A 12,461-nucleotide genomic window follows, 5' to 3' on the forward strand; every position below is an offset into this window, starting at 1 on the left:
ACACGTTATGCATGGTCTGACATGGAGCACTAATGACCAATGCAGACTATGTCTATAGGGAAGACATTCCTGCTAATGCCACCAGGAATTGAAGCATGTAACTGTTATGGTTGTTTTGTTTCTAGTTCTTGGTCAGTCAAATAATGGGCAGAGAAAATTAAAAAGTTGTTTTTGCAAAAGTCTTTAGAATTTATTAAATTGGGTTAAAGGGAGAGAAGCTAAATTGGCTTCATAAAATGAAATATGTAAACTGCTAATTACTAGTGCCCTGTATTTATTTAGCATCCTTCACACAGGAAAAAAAGGAAGACACTAAACTAAAAAAAAAAAACCAAAACCAAAAAAACCTCAAAAAATCCCCACAAAAAAAAGACAAAAAAACCCCAGCCAAACAATAACAACAACAAAAAATGCCAAAACAATTAGAGTGAAAAAAATTCTGGTAATTAACTATTATTTTTCACAAAACTAGTCTAATTACAAATCAGTCATGGTGAAATGAAAGGTCAATAACTACAGATGCATAATTTCTCTCTGATAGATTGCTGTTTGAAAATAGGTTTATGACAATTATGTGATTAATTTCCTTTTATTAAACAGTATTATAAGACTTCATGTTGCATTTATTACTTTATTACTGTTACTTTTTCTCTTCAACTGAAAATTAACAACATGGATAACATCAGGATAGAACAGAAGCTCAGGTAGATTGAGGATCATTTCTTCTAGTGGCATTTGTGTTGCAGGGAAGACCACAAATCTGAATCAAAATCAGAGCATCAATAAACTGAAACTGGCAGTATCAGCCTAAGAAAACAAAACACATGAACATGATCACCCCTGCTACCAACCAACCAACCAACTAACCAACCTACCAACCTACTTCTAAGTACTTTTAATCCAAAGAAATGAGAGCCATATCCATGGATATTCTTATGTTTTCTGAGCTGAAGCACTTGAGGAATATAAGTAAGTTAAACTGTGATCCAGAATGTCTTTCCCTACTTGCCCCCAACCCTCAATGTGCTCTGCTGTTTTATTTTGAAATTCCCCAGGCATGAAGCATTGCTGTCTCGAACAAATGGAGAATTTTCCAAGTCTTGGAAAAGCTGGGCAGCCTGGGCTCCTAAGAGCCAATCAATCATTTGCACAAATTCCTGTAGTGTTAACGTAGTAAATGTTTTCAAACATATTCAATGTTCACTTAATCCCACTCTGTAGAGTTGGTCCTACTACTGCATTTGGTGGGCACTACAACTTCTTGTCCTCCTGTCTAGCGGCCTGGTGGTAGGAATACTTGGGATTGTTATACAGTGTCAAATACTATTGCCTCTTCTTTTGGAGCATAATGCAGTTTCAAACATTGTGATATCTTCCAGGTTTGTGTTCTACTACAAGGCAAGGCACCCTAATTTAGATTCAGAAGACAAAAATTATTTTTTTCTTTGAGTATTAGCATAGTCTGATATGGGTTATTGAGTGAAATCCTTCTAGTTTTTTTAGATAATATATTCCTCAAGATAGGTGCCAACAGCCTTAGCTATCTGATCTTTTTCTATAGGCAAACACTATAAAAATTGTTCAGTCTGTCTCTCGTAGGTGAAATCAGACAGGTTTTGTGGGTTAGATTTCTGTTACATCCAGGTGGGCTTTCTGGTGTGGCTTGTCCTCAATTTTCTTCGTGCAGCTTAGAGAAAAAAGAGTGTTGTTCACTGGGGAAAATGGGAGTTTGCCTTCTCCATTGAGGTTACTGGAGAGACTGCTGCTGGAAAGGAGTTGGATCATCTTCAATTCAATTCAGCTTTGAATAGTGCTAACTACTTTGCTACTCCATTTGGAAAGATTATAAGCTGCTGTGCTGATTGACTCTGATATTCATTAGAGAACTTTCTGGGCAAACACAATCAGTGAGAGACAAAGGTTTAGCAATATCAGTGCTATTAGGAAGAGTTGAACAATGTTGTCTTTCAGTCACTATCTTTTGAGGGTTTGTTACATGGGTAATTCTTTTTGGGAGAATAGGCCCTGAGCAGGTTATAAAGGGTTAGAGGTTATCCTGAAGTGCTTTTATAATAAATGTAGCTATGTAATCATTTGGTTAACTTGTTATTCAACCAGTACAGAGCAGTCTTTTGCCTTAAATCCAGCTTAGCATGTTGATACGTTTCGGTTGCATAGTGCTACCAGCGAGATGACTCTCGCTTGACATATTCAGCCATTTGGAAACTTTCATGTTCAGAAACGTATTTTACGTTCAGCAGGAATTTTAGGGTATGCAGTCATTTGAAAAAATAAAATAGGGATTCGGAATTAGAAAAGAAAAGAATCTGGTTGACTTCTGGCAAGTGTTTTGGTTTTGGTTATCTTCAGAGTATACACCTCTTGTCAGTATAAATAGGGAGTGCCTGTATAAACATTCTTGTTTCGCCTGTTCCACATAATAGTTTCTTGTATCATATTTCTTTTGACCTCGCTATCTGAAACCAATTACAGGAGATCCATTTGGGCTGCATCTATTTTCATAAGAAGCCCAGGCAGCAGTGTTTTTCTCAGAGATGAATATCAACATCAAATATCCTTCTGAGTGCTTTGTTATTTATGTTTCAGAGAGATTTTGTAGCCTTCAGCTCTCAAGAATGTGTCACGCTGTGCTGTTTATACATTGACGATATTAATGGGCATAGATGTCATTTTTCATTTTAACGTCTCAAATGCAACAGGCTGATAGGTTAAACATTCCTGGTTTTAAAGGAAGGATATGAGTGACATCTGTTTCCTAAAAATACACATATATTTAATTTCTAAAAACCAAAGTAATAAGTTTACCATCTTTAAGTGACAGCTTTCACTTTATTAAAATGGTAAAGCTTTAAAAATAATTTTGAATCATGCTTACATCAAATAGAAGGGTTTGGAATACAAAATGAAAGGAAGTTATATCTTCTAGTATTATTGCCAACAAATGGCAAAATCTACCACAATTTATCAACTTTAATAGTGTGAGTTATATGCAATTATTTTCATTTCTGTTCTGCTTATGTTTTAGCTATGCCAAAGCTTCATAGTAAATATTAAGAAGTAGTGTTCCCAATAAATATTTTACTAGAAGACACAGTGAGTTCTGGAAACCATATGCCCAGATTTTCCTTCTATATAGGCATTACTTAAAGCAGTATAATGATTTTCATTTATGTAATTAAAATAATTTCTAATCCTCAGTTCTTTTTATTGCTTTTGTCTACACTGATTTTCTTACAGTTTTACTAATTTACATAATTTAATTAAGGAAAAGTTCCTACTAAATTTGAAACAAATGTTCTTGGAAACTAGATACAATTTTGACTGCCCTAGAATATCTTCTTTCTGCACTTAACTTTCAGGTGGGACTCAACATTAATTTGATCTCCCAGATTTAAAAGCATCTGATATTTTTTGTTCATTACACTGTTTTTAGATCACAAATTATTGTCAGAGAAATTTATAAATGGTCCATGAGATAGGTGTTTACTGGAAGTGTAGATGTTAGAATTTTGTAATATACTTTCAAGTTGTCAATTCTCTTTGCAAAGATTTAATAGCAGCAAATGAATTTTTAGAGCTAATGTTTTATAGTCTCATGATCTTCACTTTTCAATAATGTCAGTAATAATGCTTTGAAATTAACAGTGTTTCTGGGAAATTGTTTACTGTGTAGCAAAATGTAAAGTTAAGCAGCACACTGGGAGAAAAAAATGCCATATGATGACTGCTCTAAGAACAAAGGCTGACAGTGATTTCTCCTTATGAGTTTTAAATCATCTCTGATCTCTTGAAATTGTTTTCTGTTCTTCTTCTATCTCCTGTGTTTACAATAATCTAAACTGCCACAATAAAATCACTGAAGTATTCAGGTAGTCATCATTTATAAGACATTCTGTATTAAAAGATAAGCCTTTACTCCTTTAGAGATATCCCAACCAGCACATATGAATCAAAATAGTTTAAGTAGTAGAGCCTTTTATGCAAGCATATCCTGTTGTGCTGCCTTGCTTTTTCATGAAGTGTGACTCTTTTTGTAGTTAGCTGTAGGAAGTCATACTTTCTTAGGCTCATTCCACGGGAGTATGCTAGCCACAATTTGAAATCATACTCCTAGATTAAATCTAAGCTACAGCACACTATAATTCTCTAATTTTCAAGTACTGTAAATGTACAGCTTTACTGGATGCTTACTTTCTTGTTTTATTGTATTGATGTGAGGACTTTCCTTCTGAGGAAGATTAGGATTTCTGCAACTACCAAAAAAAAAGATTATTGTCTATATGTTTGGTTTTTTTTCCATTTCCTCTCACTCCAGATCTCTTCTCTTATTCTCCTGGCAGTATCACCGCAAGTGGTGAGGTTAGATTTCCTCTACAATTCTGTGAATTCAGGAGTGCACTAGTTCTCTTGCTTCCATTCAAGTTTTCCTTCTGGAGAGCACTAGGGATTAAGGAATAGAAATTTGCCACAGATTTGTGTTTTTAATTTGTTTTTGCTTAAGCCACTGCAAGAAGTTGGGATCAAATCGTGGTGCCCCTGAAATCAACAGATGCATTTGACTCTGATCTCAGGCAGGGAAGGACTGTCCTTTAGGATATGCTCAAGAATTGTGAGTGCAGAAGAGATCATGCACCCAGTGGTTCCTTGGTAACAAAATATTTCAACTGCACTTTTAAATATGTTAACTTTTTATTTATTTTTGGCAGAGAGAAGATAGTTCTGTGCGTCTCATTGCTTAGGTTCAGAGGAATGTATACTCTTTGTAAAGCTGACCTGTAATTACTTGAGAATTTGATGAAACAATACAGGGATTGTTGTGGGAATGTCTCCAAATGTTAAAAGTCTGCTCTGCAAACTTTGTACCAGGGTCTTCTATGGGGAGACGAATCAATGTTGTTAGGAGATGGTACTAGTGCATTCACTTTGTTTACTTTGGTTTTCTATGTCTGCCTGCCTTCTCAGAAAACTTGCTTGGAGCCAGACTGTAGCAGCCCTCTCTCTGTCTTTTCATAATTGATCAGGGGATGACTGCCTTCCCTGAGGGTTAAGACGTGGCAACTTTTTCTGTTTGCTCAGCATCTCAATGCAGTAGTTCAAACATTGTTCACACCAGCTGGCAGTGTAATGCCATATGCACATCTTGTCAAAGCAACTGTTGTCATGGATACTAGAAACTATCTTAAAAACCAGCTCATTTGAGTCTAATCAAAATTGTACCTTTCTTTATCAGTTGAGAATCTTTATTATTTTAGGCAACATTGATCAAATGACATTTATTGCAGTACATTCCATCTACAGTAGGTTTTAATAACAGAAATAATAGCGTGATGTATTGTAAGCTGTAACTGCTATTTTTTGAGCTGATTTTTCTGAGGGGAAAAAATGAGTTCTGCAGGTAGTTTTAGTGGAAATGTTTTGAATCAGGTTTTTCAGTTGATTTCATTTTGGTTTTTTGTATTTCTAATTAAATACCACTTTATAACACTTGGTATTTTAAGAATAATTTTATAAGGAAAAATAATATATATTAGCATTCTTTGGGTAAGTGTAATGTTTGTTTACATTTCATATGTTTAACTGTATTTGGCTGAGCTGGAATGAAAACGTAAAATAAATGAAAACATCTTCTATTTTGATTGGGATACTGTCATCCATGAGCCTGATCTGGTTGGTTGAGTAATAATTTCTTTGTTCTCTGATTTTCCTAAGAATGCAAATTAAAACCACTCATTTTTATTTGGCATTAAAACTGCACTCTTTTTTTTTGTCAAAGGAGAGGTTTCTCCTTGAATTGTAAGTACAAAAAGTGTTTTTAATCTTCAATGAATATCCTTATTAATTCACTTTCAAGATAATCTGATGTTGATTTGTCAAATTTAATTACAGCTTCTGGTAACACTTGAAGTCTACTTGCTTTTACTTCAAATTGTAATACGAAAATGCAAATTGAATGATAATTTGCAAGGGAGTGGGCATTTTAGTTGAACACTCAAAGACAAGTTCCTTGTGGAAATGAGGCTATTGATGCAGTTTATGATTTTTCCTCTTCAAGCACTTCAAACAAATTAACTTTATTTCCTGCAGGATTTCATGTACATCCATAAATTCTAGTGAAGTCCTATATATGTACTTTCAGAATATTTTTTTTAATGTTTTAAGTAAAAAAAAATAACCCTGAAGTCTGAAATCTAGCAAATACAAATCAAATAGGAGGTGATTTTGTTTGTTCAATTGGACTTTTACCTAACATTAGCAATGAGTAATTTCTTTCTAGGAATTGGTCGAATTTATTTACCCCTTTTTTTTTTTTTTTTTTTTTTTATAATATACTTTTAGGCACTCCAGGCAGCAAGGCAGCTGCTTTTACAGCAACAGACAAGTGGACTGAAATCTCCTAAGGGCAGTGAGAAACAGAGACCGCTGCAGGTTAGTAAAGTCTCCTTGTTTTTGGGACCTTAACCTCAGGGAAGAGTGCCGTGCTGGCTCACACGTGAGGGGTGTATGTCGGTGCCGGTCCTCTAATGCCATGTATGTGCATATTCACATGCTGCAGGTTACAGGATTCTTGCTGCTGACTTCACAGAAAAAAATTCACTATAGGATACAAAAGCCTTTTGTGATTGTACATGCTTGAAAGGTCTGAGTTCAGGAACTGTGGTACATTAATTTTTTATAGACATGTTACAAAATTGGTATGTGATTTTTATATGTACATGGTTTAAATTGTAAAAATATGTTAAGACTAGGAGCAAAACAATATCCATGATAAAAAAAAGAAAAGCTAAATTCCTCACAGGTACTATATCTAAGTGGCAGAGAAGTGTTCGGAAACTTACCAACAGAAGTGCATGAAATTATGAAAGCTGCTTCTGCCATTTTAGAAAAAAACATATATAATGAAATTTCACATTAGGATGTTGTTGGGCTTTAGATTGCAAATGGTTAAACAGAACTTCTTCTATTGAAAAGTTATTTTACATGCATTAGTAAAAACATAAAGTGAGTTTTATTCTTGGAAAATTTTATCAGTGTGGTATTCTTATGAGGTATTAATTCATTTATCCCTAATGCGGAGTTCCATATCAAATTGCATTCTACTGACAAAACTTGTTCTCTCTTGTATATAGACCAAATATGGGAGCTTAACTGCTGAATTACATTTTGTTGCAGACAATTTTATTTTGCTCAGGATATTAAAAAAAGTATAAATCCTACCATTCTCTTTCTCACATCTATTTTTCTGGGTGAGCATTTATTCTCTCAGGACTTCCCCTGTTTTCTGATGGAGTAGGGTGTTTTTATCTCATTTTTAGTTTTTGTCATGCATAATGGAGGACCCCAGGCACTAGAATGTATTTTTTTTCTCCACCAGGGAAATGTGAAATTTGTTCACTTGGGCAATTTCTGATTGTGATGCACATTGTCTCCTTTTCTTTGTGAAACTTGGTGGAGCAATGTTGGACACAGAAAACAGTTCCACATTCCTGATCAGCTCTCTTCAAATATACTTTTAAAGTTTTATTTATTTGCTCAGAACCAAACAAGAATTTAGGAATATGACTAAAGAAAATGGAAAAAAGGAAAACATGACATGATAGCATCCTGACATACTGTAGTTGTAGTCCAGTCCTGGCTGAGGCTGAGTCCTGGGACCCTCTCAACTTTCCACCCTTGACTTTGTAAATGCAAATTCACATTTGCTTTGTATCAGATATCTTCTGCACTGAAGACACAAAAGAAGAGTAGTCATAAAGGTTGAAGCTTATGAACTATGTGAGTTTTTTAAGTGGATTTAGTGGCCTTGTAGAGTTGAACCATGAAAATGATTGGTTAAGGAATATTGTGAAAGTACTTCATTCTGCTAGCTCCTCATTCTAAAGGGTAACATGGTCTTGTACAAGGAGTGTACAAGATCCATCCAGCCCTATGTTCTGTCTCTAAATTGACCAACACCGTGCAATAAGGAAACTATATGAAACAGGCCTAAATAATGATATTTTCCTAGTATATGTTTTCCATATTTTTTTCTTACTTTAACCCTCCACCTTTTAAACCAGCACAGTCCAGGAACTACTGACTTCTCTTTTAACATTCTCTACCCATTCACATACTTTCTTTTCAAGGTTAAAGAAGACTGGGGTGTACTGTTTCTAGTAGGCATTGGTGAAATGATAGAAAACTATGTTTGGAGGCAAAAGACAGTCATGCACAGAACACAGAGGATGATGAGATGAAGAGAGGGAGTCTTGTGCTTTCATGCTCTCAAAATACTAACCCTGGCCTGATGCCTTTTAAAGCTAGGGGCTGATGTGTTAGTGCTGTATCACTTGTTTCCCAGGAGGAGTCAGCATCTCATGAGTCATACTTGAGAGGCAGGAAGAAGAAAAGAAAGCAAATATTTTTATTTTCAGAATTGTTGCATGCTCCCTAAAGCCTAGATTATTGCTTATGTTTCCAACTTTTTCTTCCATTATCAGTGTGTACACACTGTCTCTTTTTGGACTTGAACACTTCATTTGGTTCATTTTTAAAGGAGAGGAAAAATGGAATTTTCTCCCAGACTTTGGTTTTATGTATGAAATGCCATGTAAATTCAGGTATGAACACAAACTACATCTTAATTTTATTTTTTAGTGAAGAGGATGTATAAAGGTTTTGGACATGAGTCCTATGAGCTTTTCTCTTTCTGTCTCTTACTGTCCATTGTTCATCATGTAGTGGAAATTCACATTCTGATCATCGTGTTGCTTGTTTGACCAAATACTGTCATAAAATTATACAGCATTATTATTTTGTTATGCCAAATTTAATGGTAACTTTAGCCAAAATCTTCTAGCAGTAGAAATAGCTAAATTTGTATAAGGTTTATGAGACAAAATTGAGGGTTATAAGGCAATAATACTTGTACTAGTGTTTGTGATTAAGAAAACAGACTTACCCCAATATTTTAAAATACTTTAAATTAGTGCATAGCTAATTTCCTCCATTTCAGAGGAATTTACTGATCTGGCAACTGTTGATATTTTAGAATATATTTATAAATCTAGTAAAAATGCAATAAAATCTTTTAACGTAGCTCGCACATCTGCAAGTAAATGTGGCTATTAAGTAAGCCTTGCCGTGCTTCTCTTGTGCTCTGTAGTTTGAGGGAAACTATTCTATTGTTCCATGAGCCAAAGAGGGGAAAAACTAGTATTTATTTTAGTGGCCATCTTTTCTGGGGGGGAAGTAGCATATGGTGTTTTTATGTATGTTCCCTGTTATTTCATAATGTGTCGAGTATTTTAGTGACTTACAGCACCTACTAGCTAATCAGCAAGTTGAAAGCTGATTGAAGAAACCTACAAATTTATGTCCTCAGCTTTGCAAAAAGAGGTTGTTGGGTAAGTCATCATGTTCTACTGTGCTTTATTGAGGTGATGTCTTTAGGGGAACTCCTGAAATTTTCCTAGAATAATTTGAGTGTCTTTTGTGTCTTCATTAAAAGCCTTTACAAATGTACCACTAACTATGTGATCGATTGTAAAAGTGTAGAATTTTTTTGTTTTAGTTTCTAATGCAAAAGTTACCTTTAACTAGTAGTTATCCTATATTTTCAGGGACAGGAGGCTTATATTTAGATTGCGAGTTAACAGAATACCTGCAAAAATTACAGTTTTAGATAGACGCTTGTCTTGATCTACTATTACTTTGATTTACATTTGTCTGGGTTTCACACTGCAGATGGCATAACCATTAGCATGTCTTATGTAAAACAGAAGAAGAAAAACATCCCTTTTGACAAGCTTGAGTACCAATTGTGGTAGTGATTTTACTTTCATGTATAGATATCCGAATAAATGTATTTGAAACATGTTTATATATGCCATTCATTACACTGATGTACCAATTGAATGGATCCAATCAGTACATACATTGATTAATGACATATTGCAAAATAGCTATGGAGGGTTTGTGATGAGAGTTGAGGGTAATGTTAACCTGCATATTATGAGATAATAGCATTTACTATTTTACTGTGCATTCAGTAAAATATTGCTCTAGTAAGGTTAAGATTTTTGTAGTACCATTTTTTGTTTCAGAATATTTTTCTTATCTGTAGAATTTGTTATAATGGTAATCCATGGTGAAGGTTACTAATTGCTTTCAAGGATTTCTCTCCATATCACCAAATTTCCATAGTAGGCATAACAGGGGAAAATGTCACCTTGGCACTTAGAACATGTAGTTTGTTTTCCTAGGGCAGAAAGTCACTGTCCTTAGAGCCACTGAGGAACCTTGTATCATTTAGCTTGAGTTTTAATACTGGGGGCTTTATTTTCATATTACATTTACAGTCATGAGTGAGACTTGGGGTTCTTCAAGAACTGTGAGAGCACAAGCATAACCCAAAGGTAAATGCTGTCAATTTTCTGCCATTGGTGGGTATTCGTGTACAGCATTGCAATTATTTCCCTTCCAGGTAGGCAGTCTCTGTGCTTAGACTAATCTGTCCATGATACACATACTGTTGTCTGCAAAACATGGTGATTTGCACAGTTGTAATTGTATTTATTTGCCTAGTTGTTTCTATTCCAGTAAATGTCTCTAAAGGAGTAGTTTATTTTCTTAGAGTCAGATTGTGAACATTATATCAATTAGAATAAATAGATAATTATCTTCAGCCCTGTAGTTTAATATATCTACAATGAATTGGTTAGTTGTTTTTTCCTTCAGGCTTGCAGATTTGTTGTTTCAACATCAGTACTAATGCATTCTATAAGAGGATGGCATGTCATGAAATCATGACTCCTGGAATCAAAGGGTTAAGCTCAATGTGTACCGAACCAGTTGTATAAATATCATGCTGTATGGAGTGTTGAGTTGTTATGGTAAGCTTTGTTTATTTAGCATAAGCACTTCACTGAAGTGTAATAATTTGATAAAATTTGGGAAAAGTATACACTTAAGTTTAATTACTTAATTTTTATTTCATTGGTGCATAACATCAGAAGAACCACTTTTTATTAAAGACACTCAAAATGCAAAAATTTAGCATGAAAATTTAGCATGAAAAGATATTCATAGTCTCTTTTAACCTAGTCTCCTTGCTTTACTCTCTCCTAGTTTGGTCATCTCCCTTTGGATCTTCATATGGGCCTGAGTTTAAAATTCATTGCACATAATAAATAAGCAAACATATCATTAATATTGTAACCTTTAGTTACTTTTTTTAAACATATATAAGGAGTTGATGAGAGATAAGAAATAGGGAATGTGGGAAAAAAGAAGCAAACCCCACTGCTTTTAAATTATATCCTCTGATTTAATGCACTTTGACTTCAACCGTGCATGCTTAATGTCAGTCAAAAAGTGCCGTTTCAAAAACAGAAAAAAACTCAATATGGTTGTAACTTAGAGAGTTTTCTTTGCATTACATTGAACAAAAATAGAAATGTAACTGGTTTAAAACTCTTTTTTCATAAACTGCATCTTGCATATTTCTGTTTATCTAATGCAAGCTGATAAGAGCATAAGAAGTAGGAGGATTTTGTACATGGTAGAAAACACTGATATAGAAAGATGCAAATGCATATTATGTAGTGTAAGAGGAGAGTAGTGATAAACAGTCTTTCTCCCTCTTGAGTATAATTCTAGAGGAAATGTGTGGCCTACATATAAGCAAACATTGAGGTTTGGGGTAAATTAAATTAGGAAGATAGCTGCTGGAAAACCGTAAGTCCCATTTTCCCTTGTAAGTCTATTCAGAGGAATATGCAGTTATCCTCTGACGTGCAGAAATTTGCATCAGTAATGCCCACTCTAAAGACAAGGATAACCCCAAGAGATGGAAAGAAGGCAAGGAGTTATTTTTATGTGAGGTGTAGGGAGAAGGGAAAGGAGAAATATCCATGTTCAAGCTTATATGGTGGAGTTCTGTTAAGGAAGAGGTATAAATGCAATAACAAATCAAAAAACCAGGATATTGTTTCTTTCATTTACAGTGGAAGTGTCAGTATCACAAACTTTGTAGCAAGTTCTTATTTGTATAGAGAGAACTTGTTCCAAAGAATTACGTCCTGTCTTTGATAACCTTTTCTACTAATGAAAACCCACATTTTGCATCATGTTCCACCTTGCTGTAAAATCTTCTAATTACAGATTTACTTTAAGTCACATTTTACTCTTGAAAACTTCCAGTATTAAAAATATACATCTACTAAGAAAGTGGGATTAGTTAGCATGGTTTCCTTTTTAGTTTAAAATATATATGCATCACCTTGAGGTGTTATCTCTTATTGTAATTTTCAGGAGTATAAAATACTCCAGCTAACCTTATGCATGATCTTTGTAACATGGGAAAATTTTAACTAGCAGTTTTCGAACAGAAGTTATCACATGATATATTCATCTGCATCTAACAGAGACAAAAACCTCCAGAAACTAGCTGATGCAGAGAT

General features: G+C 34.5%; 1 protein-coding gene across 1 annotated transcript in view; it reads left to right on the top strand.

The window, feature by feature from the left end:
- The window catches only part of LOC131591951 (forkhead box protein P2-like), a 397,175-nt gene that overhangs the window by 270,754 nt on the left and 113,960 nt on the right, over window positions 1-12,461 (top strand). The window contains exon 6 of the mRNA XM_058863087.1: window positions 6,358-6,447. Coding sequence (XP_058719070.1) covers window positions 6,358-6,447 — 90 coding nt within the window. The remainder of the gene's footprint in view (window positions 1-6,357; window positions 6,448-12,461) is intronic.

The sequence above is a fragment of the Poecile atricapillus genome, chromosome W (genome assembly GCF_030490865.1).
Source record: "Poecile atricapillus isolate bPoeAtr1 chromosome W, bPoeAtr1.hap1, whole genome shotgun sequence".
Classification (NCBI taxonomy): Eukaryota; Metazoa; Chordata; class Aves; order Passeriformes; family Paridae; genus Poecile; species Poecile atricapillus.